This window comes from Vicugna pacos, chromosome 8 (assembly GCF_048564905.1).
Source record: "Vicugna pacos chromosome 8, VicPac4, whole genome shotgun sequence".
Taxonomy (NCBI): Eukaryota; Metazoa; Chordata; class Mammalia; order Artiodactyla; family Camelidae; genus Vicugna; species Vicugna pacos.
In genome coordinates this window covers 15,032,741-15,049,391 of record NC_132994.1, presented here as the reverse complement: position 1 = coordinate 15,049,391, position 16,651 = coordinate 15,032,741, and the positions used below count along the sequence as shown (strand labels likewise).

General features: G+C 37.9%; 1 protein-coding gene across 1 annotated transcript in view; it reads left to right on the top strand.

The window, feature by feature from the left end:
- Positions 1-5,572, top strand: part of SNAP91 (synaptosome associated protein 91) — a 135,085-nt gene extending 129,513 nt beyond the window's left edge. Inside the window, exons 28-29 of the mRNA XM_072965571.1 lie at positions 2,178-2,280; positions 4,322-5,572. Coding sequence (XP_072821672.1) covers positions 2,178-2,270 — 93 coding nt within the window. The 3' untranslated portion in view covers positions 2,271-2,280; positions 4,322-5,572. The remainder of the gene's footprint in view (positions 1-2,177; positions 2,281-4,321) is intronic.
- The last annotated feature ends 11,079 nt before the right edge of the window (positions 5,573-16,651 follow it).

The following is a 16,651-nucleotide window of genomic DNA, read 5'->3' as shown; positions in this document are numbered from 1 at the left end:
TTTCACTACGAGCAATTGATTTGGATGAAGGCAGAACACCAAGTTATAACTTCGCTAGCACGGTGCTGAGCAAACCACAACATATAGCTCAGAGTATTTTAATAATATTAGTACATGGCTTCATTTCTGGCATATTTTTAACTTCCCATGTGGGTACTTATATTGTCTAATCAAGAGGACCCTACTGTGAACTTTCTGAGGGTGCTTTAATCCCCTCTGCTTCCTTGAATCATCTCTAAATTTATTCTCTACCTGTTCCCAAAATTTGTTTGCAACTTCTTTACTTTAACCCTTCAGAAGCCATAATGCCCAGGAGAGAGGATGGTGGGGTGTTCAAAGAGATGAATTTAGAATATTAGAGAGTCTAGCCTTCAAGGCCATAACCAAAGCATTGGCTTCATGAGAAATTTCCTATTCTGCTCTGAGACTAAAGAATGCTGCCTAGAGTAGTTTTGAGAGGGGAGTAAGGAAGGTTTGGGGTGTACTAGTTGGGGTTAACCTAGATATTTAAATTCTAAGAAAGATCTCATTTATTGTGAATGTTTTCTTAATGGTTGAATATATTCATGATTACCACCTTTTTGAAAAAGAGGAGAGATGTTTCTATTTTTACGAATTTGGAAAAATGTTATTGAGGTTTTTAAAAATCTTACTGTATTTGGTGTGCTGAAAGCTTTAGAAATAAATCAGTACAGTTTATTATTTAAGGTAGTTTCCCTGCCTGGTACCAGTGTTACATAGCATCAATTTGTGTACTTAATTCAAAGAATGAAAATGAAAAATAGAGGCTATGATGAGAACACAGTGCTTTTAATCATTTAATTGGATTTATGGTAATTTAGGAAATGGTGTGCCGTATTAATACAATGTTTAGATTGTATTTCCTATGTCTAAGAAACATAGCTGAGTATATACTAGATCAGAAAATAAGCATGCGTTTGTAGCTTCAGAAAGCAGGGCAGTTTTTCACCACTGATGCCTGGCCTGTCCCACTGTCCCCTCAGCTGGTTGGCATCGTGATGATGTCATCTTTACCTAATTGTTAATTAGGGACCAATCCTGGAGTTCCTTATCTTCCAAACAACTGCAACCCTTACCTTTATTTTTTTTCCTGGTCTTTCTATGAAATATGATCCCTGTTTCAAAAAATGGAAATTTGACTGACAGATACTATAATCAGTCAGTAGTTTCTGGACCTAGAAACAAATCTAAAACTCCTCACTTCTGGAGCTCTGTTTACTGAACCAATAAAAACATACCTCCCTGCCCTGTGATCCCAGGTTTCTGAGGGTTCCACCGTGTTCCAAGCACAGGAGAGTAATTAGACTCAAAGGGTACACGTCAGCTATTACTCTGCGTAGATTACATGACGTTTTCAACACCTTGTATCCTACCATTCCTGCAAAAGCCGGTTCCCAGAACTGACTTCTGTCACACAATGAAATAATTTAGGTATTAATTAGACAGAAACAAGGTAAGTAAGTTTCTGTTGCTTTTGCTGCAGGTTTAGTGTGATTCTTCCCTGTAGGATATAACAATCTTCTCCACACGCTGGACAGGCAGCGTTGGAATTTAGTGACATTTGTAACTAGGAGGCTCTGCTCACCTGAAACAATCCGTGCCCCCAAACTTGACAGGTTTTCACTTAAAATACTTTACATGAAACCTTAATATATTTAGCGAATACTTTTAAGTAATTTCTTAAGTGGCTTTCTGCAAACTGTTTTCTTTCCAATTTTCCTTCAAACTCTCACCATTAGAAAAGTCATTCCTATTCCTTATTAGTTTAGTGGTACTAATAGCTCAAAGTAAAAATGCTTTTGTGTAGAAACGTCGTTTGAGTTTTTTTTTTAACTATGTGTTCATAATAGCTTTATGTGACTAGTTTTTCACATCTTCCCTGACTAATCCATTGTTCTACCAGAGTCCTCAAACTTCACTTTGGCTAAATTTGATGTCAAAGAATGTCAAGGAAGCCAGTATCATTTGAAGTATGTTTTATAAATCAACATCTAAGACAACACTGTGGCTAAGTAGAGCAAAGTCGATTTTGTAAATTTTTAGCCGTCTGATCTTCCGCACGTTTGTTTTCTGTAGTATGTGCTCTGCCTAATGCTCATCTCTCTCTCTGTTTGCTTTCTATTTCCACTGTCTTGGGCTGGCTTTTCCCCCATTAGCTTTCTCCAAGCCCTACACCTGCCACTCAGAGTCCCAAGAAACCTCCAGCAAAGGACCCATTAGCGGATCTTAACATCAAGGATTTCTTGTAAACAATTTAAGGTATCTAATATTGAGCTTTTCCTATGGGCTTGTAATAATGACCTATGCTCTGCTTAGTTATTTTCACTATGATGTTTATACTTCTGTGTTATGAATATATGTATACAATAACAATAATTTGAGTATTTATGCTTTTTAAGTCAATGTTGAAAGCTACCTTTAAAAATGATTTTTAATCATACTTAATTTATAAACCTAAGAGAGAGAGAAAACTCTAAATTGTCCTTGCACTGGAAAGCACAAGATTATACTGATAAAGCAAAAAGCTGCCCAAGCTACATGATAAATTAGAAAATTACCACTTCATTACATGATGACTGGAGTTTATAGAAAGCTAATATTTATAATATGGCATTTAGAAATTGTCTAAGAAGAGGGGAGTGATATAGCTCAGTGGTGGGGTGCCTGCTAAGCATGCAAGAAGTCCTGGATTCAATCCCCAGCACCTCCATTTAAAAATAAATAAATAAATAAACCTGATTAACCCCCCTCAAAAAAACAAAAACAAAAAAATAAAAATAAGAAATTGTCTAAGAATGTATTTGGCTACATACTTATATTTTTATTTTATTAATCTTTATTTAGCCTCATCAGATAAAGCTTAGATTATTATTACCCTTTATATTTCTGCATTCAGGCAGAATTTTAAATTTCTAGCATTCTAATTTAAATTCCTGATGTAATTTATGAAATAACTAATAGTGGAGTTATGGGAGGAAACTGATGGAGGAAGGTGGTTTACTAGTAACCCCAGCACCTCACACAGTGGATGAGTTCTCAACAAATACTTGCTGAATGTGGATGATCAGTAATAGTGATGCTTCTCATTTGCATGGTCATTTCCATATCCACTTCCCAGTTATTAACTCTTTTGATCATCTCTGTAGGAGATCAGACCCTGTGAGATAAATCACCAGAGACTTTTGTCTCCATTTCACAGCTGAAAAAACTGTTCCTTGGCATTAAGTGATTTGCCCAAGGTCACGCTGTAAGAGTGTCCAAGTTTTTGGACCACTATCCAGGGCTATTTTTATCATCCATCTATTACCTATATTTTTTAAAAGCTTCCTCTAAAAGCGGCTAAGATTTTTTTCTGGATTCCTGTTTTAAGGTTTTTTCTTCATGCAAAATTAATACCTTATCATTTGAAGACCTTGACATCTCAGCCAAGTGGTTTCTCCTTGTGCCCAACTTTCCTGTTCCACTTTAGGTTGGATTGGGCTGATGCAGGCATATGGGAGACAGAGAGTACTTATTTCTTAGCAGTTGAAGTTTCAGGAATGACCAGGGACACTGCAGAGAGCAGCCTTTTATCCACCTTTTATTCAGTAATATTGCTGTCATCATACGCCAGGAACTCTGATAAGTACCTGAAACATATGCTTGAGGCAGTCCCTGCCCTCAAAGGTTCAGAGTTGAGAGACTGATGCAGACGATGTTATGAAGAAGAGTTACCCCCATGGCCAAGCCTTAAGACCCCAGGAAAGGTTTCCTGGCAGAGATGACTGGTGAAGGATGGGAGATAGCCAGGGAGCTTAGTGGGGAGTGGCGTCAGTGAAGGCATTGAGTCACCAGGGGCGTCTCCCTTCTCTTCTGTTCTGTCACTTGTTCAACTGTTTAGCGGCTCATTGAACAGCATACCTGAAAAGAACCAAAAAAAAAAAAAAGAAAGAAAGAAAAAAAAGAAATCCCTTCTATTCCCACTTTTTTCACCTCCGTTTTTTTTTTGAAAGGTTAACTGTTCTTAATTGATAGTGAACATCTTACTAAGATTTCTAAGTATCCAAATTTCAAAATTTCACTGATACAATTTTCTTATCTAAAATGAAGCTATACATTAAAAGGTTTTTTTGTTGTTGTTTTTCCTGGCTGAAATTTTAAGCTTGTTTTAAAGAACTGTGAAGTTTCTAAATGTGAATTTGGTAACACAGAAACGTTTTGTGTGAAGATTTTTCACTGGGACGTAAAATAGCAAGGAAGGGAAAATGTTGGAGGAGCATGTAATACTGTTTGCTAATTCAAGTGCTTTTTATCTTTACAGCTGCAATTTTTGTGACCGAATAGGAAAAAAAAATGAGTTTGGAGCCTTCAAATAAGATTGATGCTCAGAGTTTCAAAGTGAGCCACCAGTACCAATCCCAATGCTTAGTCATAACTTCTCTTCCAAAATGTGTAGCACAGCTGTGAAAGTGAACACTAGGAATGTGTACTGCCTTCGCGGTTATCCCTGCTCTCAAAGCTGTCGTGTATTTGGGTTATTTGTGTGTTGTACGATGTAAACAATGAATGGATGTTTCTGATGCCTTTAGTGCTTTTCTGGACCTCACCCATGGACGAGTGATGCAGATGTTGTGTGGTGAGCCATTTGGAAAGATGTGTCTGTGTTTCTGAAGGTTTCAATGCATATATAACTTTTGGACAAACCGAAACTCTCCCTGTCCATAAATTCTCTTTTCTTCTGTATCTATGTTACAAATATAGTGTGATAATATCAGATAGTAAGGAAAACACTCTTAAATATACAAAACTTTTTTCGGTGTGGAGTACATTTTTCCAATCACAGGAACTTCAACTGTTGTGGGAAATGTTTATTTTTGTGGCACTGTATATGTTTAAGACATTTTATTTTAAAAAATATATAAAGGTTAATGTCCAGGATAAATATTTCTCCTTGAAGCTACCTTATCAAGAATGAAAAAATCATATGAGAAGAATTCCCTATTTAATCACTGCTGTATTAAAATATATCTGTTTTAATTATATTTGACAGGTTTTGCACCTAAATTGACCTATTTATTCATTCTTGATTAAATGCACTGAAAAGCAAAGGGTCCGTTTCTATCATGCCCATGAAAATGAAATTAGACATGTGCTATTCAAGTGATGCTGAAGGCACGCCCAAGGTATATCTGTAATTTAAAGATTACTGCAAATATTTTTATTTTCTTGTGGGTTTTATGTACATCTGTTAATTTGGTAATTCTTTGTGTGTTCTGTAGACTAGTGTTCTTCCATCCCTCAACGGAGCTCAAAGTAGCTTTTGTTGTACCATTGTGATTAGAATTTAAACTAATTCAGAGAATTGTATCCTTTGCTGTACATACTGTATTCTTTGATTTTTAATTTGTTGTCACACTGTCTGTGCTGATGGCTTGGCTTAAGATTTTGATGCATAAATGAGGTCACTGTTGATCAGTGTTGCTAGTGGCTTGGCAGCTCTTCGTCAAAGCATATTGGGTTGGAAAGGTGTTTGCCTTTTTTTCAAATTACTTAATAGATATATGGTACCATTCAAAAGTGGTTGTATCTGAATTTACTGTGGGGATAACATACACTGTAATGGGGAAAAATTACCTAAAACCAATTTCAAAATGGCTTTTCTTTGTATTTCAGTTTAAAAACCCAGTGCATGTACGCCCTCTGAGATGCAATAAACACCTTGAACAAAGAAAATGCAAACCTAATCTTTCTCTCTTTTATTATTTTCTACGGGGGAAAGTCTTTCAAATGACACAAAATAGTGCAAATTTTAAAGCATTTGGGGTGAGACATGCTGTCTGTGCCAACATAGTTTTGATGATTTTTCAATAAAGTGAAAAACAAGGGAAAAAAGAACAGTTTTAATCAGCTGTCATTAAACTTGGGACTCTAAGTGGCTGCTACCAAATAAACTGAAATTCCATATTCCAGGGGGAAAAAAGGATGAACTGTCTTTTAAAATATGCAATAAAATTCTTTTAATAGTTTTGCAAGAATTCTCTGTTGACGGTGAAGAATTATATGACTTTAGGTAATAGTTTACCTACTCACACGTGCACAGATGCTCAGACACACAATCTAGATTAGCCAATTTTAGTAAAATTGGATGACTCTGTGCCTTTAACTAGATTGTTACACTGTCTCTGAAAGTAGACCCATCTCCAATAGAAGTATTCTTCAAATAGGAACATATTCTTATTTCTAAAATTGTCTTTCCCTGAGTTACCTAAGATTTGTGTCTTGAGAACTAACTTTCAGAAGCTACTATCTGATTATGTAATCTGGTTTTTATAGGTTACACTTGGATCATATGTTACTTTGCGGGCATAATGTAATTAAAATGTGTTTTAGATTGTAAATAATTTTAAGCTTAATGTTACATTTTTAACATGCTTTTTCCCTTCCTTCAATAGCCCATCTGCTGTAAATTCTTACTAGGCAAGGCAGCAAGAACATAGTTTTTAAATTGGACCCTGGAACCTTGCTGTGGTGAGCTTCTTGATGTTCCGGTGGGGGAATTGTGTTAGAGATGATACACGGGATAAGGTCCTCTGCTCAAACAGTTAATGTCTCTGGAGAATTTCCAAAACAGGTCCAGTTGACCCGTGGTGTCCTTCCTCTTGGTGAGCATGCCTTTCGCTCTCGCCCCTGGGCTCCGCATGCAGGCACACGTGCACACAAGCACACTATTCTGGGTGTGACCACACCACTGCTCACACCAAGGGTCACTTTGCCAGCTAACACAGGGCCCTCTGCCTAAATTCCCTCACCAACCCCACAGATGCAGTTCAATCCTACTTGTCCATCATGGCTTCCCACCCTCCTCTTCTCAGGACCCAACTTCCATCAGCCTTCATGGCAGTTAACAGGCTGTGTTATCATGAGCTTGAAGGTGGCATCTGCTCTGGCCATGCATGAGCCTCAAAGGCAGGAAAGTCTCCTCTTGTTCATACCCTCAGCAGCTAGGGCTTCAGGAGGTAAGTGTCTGAGGGATGAACACGGTATGTCGGTTGTTAGAGGTCCCTTCACTTATCTGGGTGCTGCCAGGCTGTTGTATTTCTGATGACTGAAGAATAACTCACACAGTTTGTTATCAAGTGTTTAATAGAGTTTTAATAACTCTCTCTCTCTCTCTCAGCCATTGTAATGGAAGAATTAACACCCATTAAAAACCTGACTATACTTAAGTAAAAACAAAAAATCATTTTGAGTTGAAAGTTTGAGTCACTGTCTGTTTGATATAATGATTGCAAGTGGTTTTCTCAGTACTAAAGTGTCTCTTCTCTGTTTTTCATGTTATTTATTGTAGTTTAAAAAAAAAAGAATAAGAACCAAAGACTTTTGTGGTGGAGTCACGAGGTTCAGAAAAGGAAGAAAGGAGTGGGCATGAAAAAATAAATGAAAACTTGATTGACAGAAAGATAAAATGTGCAGAGCCCTCTTTCTGCCTCTTAAATATAGACACACCTTTAACAGTATCTCCCCAAATTTTTGATGGTGGGAAAAGGGCATGGTCATGTAGCAGTGATGACAGTGTTCCTTGTGTGGAAGTAGTTGATGAAACTCAAAATGTGTGTTTTCTCAGTTGGAAAGTCACGTTGGTCTAGCCTTTTGAGGCAGTGGGTTTTATGGTAGCTTGTTATTCATCCTCTTGGGCCATAAGAAAACTGTTTCTCACAACCTGGCTGATGGCAGATTTCACTACTGGATACATTATTCAGATCTCCTGTGTGAGTGGAAATATATGGGGGATTGATGTCTTGTGATTCAGTGGTGTGGGAATTAACCTTAGCTAAACTCTCAGATCTTCTGCTGCAGCAGAAAATCATCTAAGTTCATTTCCACTTATGGCATGCCTGTTCAAGCAATTCTGAAATAGGAAGGTATACTGAAGGTATACTGAAATAGGAAGGTATACCGATCACTGAACAGAAGTTTACAGACTCTTTAGTCTCAGAACTGAAATTTAAAATGTATTGAGGACCTCCAAAAGCTTATGTGGGCTATCTATGTCTGTCAGTACTTACTATGTTAGAATTTATAACTGAGAACACTTTAAATTTTGCTTAATTCATTTAAAACTAAAAATACTAAAACTGTTCTATATTGTCAAATATTTTTGTGAAAAATTCTAATTTCTAAAAAAAATTTTAAAGAGTGACATTGTTTTGCTGTCTTTGCAGATCTCTTTAAAGTTAGACTTAACAGAAGACAGCTGCATTCTTACATCTGCTTCTGCATTCAGTCTGTTGCAATATCCCATGTCATGCAGTCATTGGAAAATTTCACCGTGAGTGTACTTGTAAGAAAATGAGCATCTTAGCAGTCTTATGAAGGCAGTTTTTGCCTCACAGTCTTGTTATAAAAGTAATTTTGACCTCACAGACCCTTTGAAAGGGGCTCTGGGTCCTCAGGAGTCCCCCGACCACACTTTGAGAACCTCTTCTTTAGATCAGAAAAAATTGTTCTCATGTCATTTGAAAGAAAAAATTTGCTGGGTAACATAAAAACACAACCACCACCACTGTGTTTTGTTCAGTGTCTTTCCAAATGCCTTCCTTCATCACCCTCACATTCGTTTTTGAGTGACCACGAGGCGTGAATGGGAGTTCTGTATCAGCCTCCACAGAAGAGCATCTCTGTCCCACCATCCACTATTAGACAAGTTACGTAAGATTTCTAAATTTGTTTTTTTGTCCATGGAAGGGAGAAAATTTCTATTTGTGTACTTACTCTTAAATGAACTAATACGTAGAGAATGCTTGGTACAAAGGTCGTGCTTGGTAAATATTGCTGTTGCACTTCTAAAAGTATTATGGTTATTTTTGCTATAGGTTTTGTCATTGGTCTAGGATTGTAGAACGCGAAAAGATGGAGAAGACAGAAGCATGAAAAATAGTCAATAATAGGAACAGTCCCTAAGAAAGTACAATCACCAGAAGTACTCAATGTGCTTTAAACTCTGGTAAATGGAAGTGCCCATGACATATAAATACCACTCATAGTTCAACACAGAGCTGGAGGATGAGGTGTCCGGGTGGGGCACAAACAGCAGCCACCAAATTGAGCCTGATTTCCTAGCGCCTCCTTCTTAGCACAGTTTGCAGTATCTAAATGTCACTTTTTAAGAACATAAATGAAAGATGATGATAAAATAGATGCTTTGGGCCCATACTGGAATTATTCCTATTGGCCAAAAGTGTTTCTACTTGGAGATCAAGTATATTCAACAAATACACTTTGACGGTGATTAAAAAAAAAAAACTAGGATAAATATTTAACGATTATTTGACAGAGATGGAAGATACTATTGAAGTGAAAATACCCAGACCGGACAACGTGTGTGTAGGTTGCAGCCTTCAGGGCTGGAGTACAGAGATAATTTTGAAAAAAAAAGCCTATGGTAGCAAGAGGCAGTAGTCTGGAACAGAACCCAGGCCTGCAGATGGGCAGGACCTAGCAGGCTCCCCTTCCAACAGGGGGAGGGGGAAGCAGTCCTCTCTTAGTGATGGGATTCCCTGCTGTTAACCCACTCTTTAATAAAAATTCATCTCCAGATACCCGAACAGCCTGTGGTTCATCTCTCTCCTTCAGAGTAGGGAACATCTTTGGGGTAAGTCAATGAATTTTATAATAATTGTCTTTATAAAATTTAAACAGGAAGTTCAAACTTACAGCCTGAAGGGTCTTAACCAAGGAAATTTGGTGTTATTTCTTTAAATCATCTGCTGTTTTGGATCACATGATTTGACACTATTGATAACGGGACATGGAGTTGTGACCATGTATGTAATGTTTTAGACGTAAATCTGGGGTCAGATTTTTTTAACAACCTGTCTCTTCTCTCAGGGGAAAAAAGATATGGCTTCAAACTAAATTAAAAGGAACATTTAGATGAAAACAGAGACAAAGGTGTGGTTTCTATTTGATTGGGTACAAAACAAAATATAGTTATGTAACTGACAAATTGGTTATGTGTTAACTAATGGATTAGTTCACTATAAAACTATATAATATTTACTATTTAACTTTTTTGTTGCTTTCTTTGTGTCTGGATGTTATCAAATTTGTTGATAACATAGTGTACAAAAATGTTTAACATACATGTCTAAGAGTGAACTCATTATCTGTTTTCCTCAAGCCTGGTTCTTTAGTCTCGGTTGGGGGTCTCACTGTCTACCTAGTCTCCCATGCCAGGAATTTGGGGTGACATGACCTCTTCATTTCATCTCTCCTACGTTTAGAGGGCCACTAAGTATACTGAACATTCTGCCCTCGGAATGTCTCACAAGCTGCCTTCTCCTGCCATTCCTTGCTTCCACTTCCTTAGGACAGCAGCTCTTTACTGGACTCTATACCTCTGGTCTAATCCCCAGCCAAACCCACCCCAATCCAGCCTACATGGTACAGCCAGATTTCCCTCTCAAAGTACCCATATGATCACATGACTTTTCCGTGACTTCTCCCTGTGTCAATTCCTGGTCATCTAAAGGTTAAAGTCCAAGCTCTGTAGCATAGCATTCAAGGTCAAAAGTCTATTCAAGGGTAGATGTCTAGCTTGGAACCTGATTTCTTGCCATTCCTCACCACTAGGAGGAGCTAACCTCCTACAGCAGCAATCCCCAAACACCACCCTAAGCACGCCGTACAGTGGCAACACTTCCCTGCCTTTGCACAGGCTATTTCCCCTCTCGTGGGTGCCCTCCCCTCCCCTCGGCTCCCCATGGATAGACTGGCAAACTTCAACTTATCCTTCAAAACCCAACCAAGATATCACATCCTCTAGAAATCTTTTTTTGTCACGTGTACCCACCCTGATAAGAGTTGATTCTTCTCAAATGTGTCCCTTCAGCACTTTGTACTTGCTTCACTTTTTCCCACACTATTTTTTTAAACATGTGTCTGACTTTCTTACTGTATTATGAATTCTTTGAAGGGTGGAATCTAGGACTTAACACTCTTGTGTGTCTAAAATTGGACTCAATAAGTTTGTTGCACTATATTGATTTGATCTCACCTTTAGTGTAAAACAGATTAGGAATAAAAAATACATAGTATCTATTAATTTCCAGAAAGTAAGTAAAATTGAATTTTGTCACTGATTGTAACATGATTGTATACGTTCTGGAGTTTTGTAAATTTGATTCATTTCTTATCATCATAAAAAAGTATTATGACAATGTTACTCCTAAAATGTATTTCCACTTTATAAAACACTGGAGAGGATACCATTTATGCATTTGATAGTTTTACCACCACTTTCCTTACCAGAATACTTGAGGAAGTTTACAAGAAAAAATACAAAGGTAGGTAAAGCTGAGAAAGCATTTAATCCGGGAGAAGAAGAGAAACATCGACATCATTGTGCAGCAAGGGAAAGCTGGGGTAGCTGGAGGGAGTTAGTTGGGGGAAGACAGGTTATGATGGTGGGTCCCAAATTATGGTCATCATAATTACATGGAGGGCTTTATCAAAATCTGGGCCTCACTCTTAAGGGTTCCAGGGAAGACCGCAGTGGGGCCCTGGAAACAAGCTTTCTGAAATAATTCCCTAGGTCATTCCGATGATCAACCCAATTGGGAAACCCCAGAAATACCATAAATCTGGTGGACCCACAGTGTGTAGCTCTGTTTGAAAGTTATAAATGATTCCAGCAAAAGAGAAAATGTCTTAATATTTCAAAATAGGGAAGCCACTGAGTCATTTTGTTTCATCTAGCCTAAAAATTGAAACATTTAGTTCCTAGTCATAAAAAGATGGTCCATGTGGCATGATGATGCATTGGTTTCCACCAAAACCAAGCTTTAATTTGGGGGTGCGTGCAGGAGAGAGAGCCTGGGCCCAGGACTGCAAGGCCAGCCTCCATCCATGGGGCCACGTCAGTCACGTACCAGTCCCCATGAAGTGGCACAGCAGCCCACTGGGTGGGTACAATGGTGTCGCTGATTTTCCCAGGCCACAAAGAGAGCTGTTTAAAGTAAATGTTCCAAGTACAGTGGCAGAATACTAAATTTGGTTCTGTCTCAAAGATAACATGCTTTTATTTTTAGGCAATTGCTTGATTGAGTTGTACTTTTGATGGCAGTAGAATCTTGGCATCAAGCCCACCCTGATTTTTACAAGAAAAAAATTAAACAGCACTTTGTAGGTATTGTAAAGAAAAACTATTGAAAAAAATGTAAAAGGTGCATCTTCTAAGATTATTAGCTGCAAAGTTTTCTAACAACCGATCCATTTAGAGGAGTTTTGAGGGGGAAAAAATTAGGTCCTCCCAGATCTCTCTACTGTGTACTCGTGTGTTCTTTCCTCTGATACCCTGAGACTTATGTTGTTTTGTGACCTGGTGTCTGGGTCAGTAGCCATAGTTCAAATCTTAAGTAAAGCAAAAATTGCAATCTCTACTCCTGTCAATTTAGGAGAGTGGAACGGCTGGTAGGGGGAGCATGCTTAGAACAGAAAGGGACTTCTCCTCGTCTTCCAGAAGCCTCAGTGGTCTAAGGATTCCTCTCAGGAAGCCCCTGAAGGGCTTATCCAGCCGTGAAGAAAGAACTTCCTTAATGGGGAGTTGGTAGAAAACCATTGTTGATTAAACCCCAGGAAGCTGGAAGGGTAGGAGAAACATAGTGGTGGGGAGGGGAGGTTGACTGGTTTCAGGAAACAAGAGTTGCATCACCCCGGTCCTCCCAGTAAGTGCACCAGCACGCACGCGCACACACACACACTCACACACGCACACTCACTCACACACACTCACACGCACACACACTCACACGCACTCACATGCACACACTCACATGCACACACATTCACACACACACTCACACACGCACACTCACACACACACACTCACTCACACTAGTTCTTCAGGGATGCTTGATTGCTTATCTCTGCCCTTAGGAAGTTCCAGTCTTTCTTCCTTTCAATGATAGTAGGTAATTTCTAAAATCTTATAATACTGATTACAATTATGAGCATATTCTCTTTGGTAGACACTTACTTTATACAGAGACGTCTACTATGGTTAGATTATCAAAAATTGATATAATTAATATAATTAATAATAATATAACTAATAATAATTAGATAATCAAAGGTATTGTATTTTGCATCCTGAATTTTTTCCAGTACACCAGAGTTGCTGTATCTCTGTGTCATAGTGCTTACTACGCATAAATGGGGTACAGCTATATGGCTAATTCTGAACTTACAATTAAAATACACAAATATTTTAACAGTTAAAGATTTATGGGGGTTAATAAAATATTTGGGAAGATTTCTTTTCCTCAGTTTTCAAGGTTAGAATTTCATTTGTTACAAAAGCAAGTCAATTCTATAGACCACTGATGTTTCTCTTCTTTTAAACAAGGTTTGAAAAAAAATTCGTTAAGCTTTTTAGATGAAGAATTTTCTGTCATGTAATGCCTTCCAAAACTCATACTGAACATAACTAATTTTATATCAATTATTCAGTCAACATTGTGCGCATAACATATATGGTATACTTTCACGACTAGTGTGGTTCACATAGCTCCTAGCACCAAAACTCAGTGGCTACAAACTACTGCAATTTTGTAGTTTTTAATACCCATATTGTTGTTATTGTTTCCATTGTTTAGTAGTTTGTCTACACCCTCCGCCTGCGTCAGGCTGTCACTTCTAGACTTGCCTTGGCAGCTGCTTTCAATTATAGTTTGGGGAAAGAGAGAACCAAACTTGTTAAGACTATTTCCAGAGTAAAACTAATTTCATGTCATCCATGTTGGTTATCAGAGGATAACATTTTGGGCTTAATATTTTTTGTTGTATTTTGGATACGTCAAATTACCAGCAAAGGAAATTCTAGATCAGAGAGACATTAATTGTATGGTATATTACAAAGCACTGATGAAATTGAAAGTAAACTATATAGAGGAATAAAAACAAGAGTGGTAGTTATGCTGAACAAAAGGCTAGAGGAACTTTCCAAGCTCCTGTGTTTAGCCATATGAACATTTGCAGAGTTTTGCCCTGAAGTGTCACATGTGTGATTACACGCTACAAGCGTTTCAGTATGTGAATGCATACACAGAGGGTGTCAGTAGCATAAATGTAAGTTGTCTTAGTAGTAAAGCATTTACAAACATAGATTAAAATGGGATCATACTGCCCCAGTTTGATGAAACCACACTGGAAGGCAACAGTGGATCATGTGATCATGGCAACTGCAGTGTGGATTAAGTAGATATTCTAAGTAAATGACTTGTCCCCAGTGCCTGGGAAAAGTGAATGAACTTTAATAAGTCATTGGAAATTTTAAAATATTACTAAAACGAAAGACTCTGGAGGCAAGTTTTGAAACAGAGATTATCTGATTAAATATTTACTGGACAGATCAGGGATGGGGCGTAATAACTCCAAGAGCCTGGCACCGTGTTTGAAGGCACTTTAATCAGAAACACCTGAGCTAGTAGGGCACGTGGCAGACGTCTGGTTCCTATGCCATGCTACAATATTCTGATACTAAAACTCTTCTTACAAATAAACATTCCCATTATTTGAACATGTAGCTATATATAATATGCCGTTAAGACAGTACCTCTAGTGTTCTGGAGCCTTGCCATTGGAGAACAGAGTAGAAAATGCCCTGAAAGGGTAAGCCGCAAAGACTCCTAGGTAATATTTTAAGCATGTGTTTATCACCTCTGTGCCAGGTGTAAGTACTTGAGGTGATGATCATGAAAGTGGGGAGGAGACTGGTTGGCCTGAGTGGCCATTCATACCCCGCTGCCTAGTTCCTCTGGTGACTGCTGTGCTTATGGCCCAAGGTGCAGCTTGAAGGTTTAGATACACATTTGTTATGGACTCATGTTTGTGTCTCCTCCAAGTTCACATGTTGAAGATTTACCCACAATGCAATCGTATTTGGACATGGAGCCTTAGGGAGGTAATTGGGATTAGATGAGGTCATGAGGGTGGGGCCCTCATGCTGAGATTCGTGCCCTTATAGGAAGAGACACTAAAGAGCTTGCTCACCCTCTCTCTCCTTCTCCCCCTCTGTCTCTGAGAACACACAAAGAGGAGGTCACGTGAGCACACAGCAAGATGGCGGCCACCTGCAAGCCAAGGTAAGAAGCCTCAGAATGAAACCTCCCTTGCTGGACTTCCCAGCCTCTAGAACTGAGAGAAATAGTTTTCTGTTGTTTAAGCCACCCAGTCTATGGTATTTTGTTATGGCAGCCCAAACTGACTAAGACAATTTGTAGCCTGTGGGTAAAAGAAATTGACTGAGGTTAGGATCACAAGTTCTTGGCCACCACGCTCTAGACAGTTTCACCAACTGGATCGAATTGCCAGTTATTAAATATAGAAAGGAGTAGACAGGGCATTTCCTTCCTAGACTTTATTTAGAAAAGAAGACCATCTGAGGGTGATTTTTTTCCTTAGTTGAATGGTGAATCAATAAGGAATCTTGAATCTGCCTATACACTGACCCCTCTGATAAGAACATGATTTCACCACCCATTAGACCAAGTCTACTGAGTGTCTCCAACCGTGTGACTTGGCCATTGAAGAAAGAGCTAGGAAAATAAGTTCATTAAAAAGATTCTTGTGTTAGTTAATTGGAGATTTTAAAAATTGGACAGGTAACACTTCCAGTTTTGAAAAAAAATCAGTTTTTATAAAAATATTTATAAGCTTGGCAGGTACTTTTTAAAATCAGTAGCCAAAATATATGTTATAAGAAAACCACATTAAAGAAGAACAATGCTATTTCCAGGCTATTTATAGCTATGGACCATCATCCTTGTAATGCCCAGTTCTTGTTTCAGTTGTCTTGTCTGAATATTCTTAATTAATGATCACAGTTCATTTTTGATGGGAGTGAACACTTGATTTACTAGCATAATGCCAAAGAATTATGAGTAACTGAAATTGTCAACATTGGAATAAAATGCAAGATAAACACAATACAATTTGTGTAGTATAGAGCAAACTGGACTAGTCATTTAAAGCAATAAATTATATTCCTGAATTAATTTGAATAGCTAAACAATATTGAAGTGGTAAAAAGATTTCTCTTATTACTGGATAACTCCTTGAAATGGAATGCTCTGGAGGGAAATTTAAATTATGGAGTTAAAGTAGACTGATCTTGGTCATGTGTACATTTAAATCTTTTTCAAAACAAACATTTGGGACTTAACTAAGAAGCATATCAAAAAGGGAAAATATGTTAAGTCTCTTCTTAAGAGACAGACTTACTGATTTGAGCCAGAAAAAAACATAAGTAAATTTATTATTTGGGTAAAGAAAAACCCCACAATTTTAAGTTTCAGTTGTTTTATAAATAGTTCTTGAATTCAATTATTGGTAAGTCCCTCTAAGCAATAAGTCGATATTGTCATTTGCACACAGTAGGCAGCATATATTCCTGTGGGTATATCTGTCTAACTAAGTGATTTCAAATTAATTTTCTACTTCGGATCTGATAAGCTTAACAGGAAAAGGAAGTGAAGTAAAGCTTCTGAGTAAGGTAGTCAATTGTCGTGGTCCCAAATAGGTCTTACAAGATTCATGATTCTCTTGGAAAAGAGAAGGAAATCAGAGCATCAAAACTCTGCCAATAAAATGA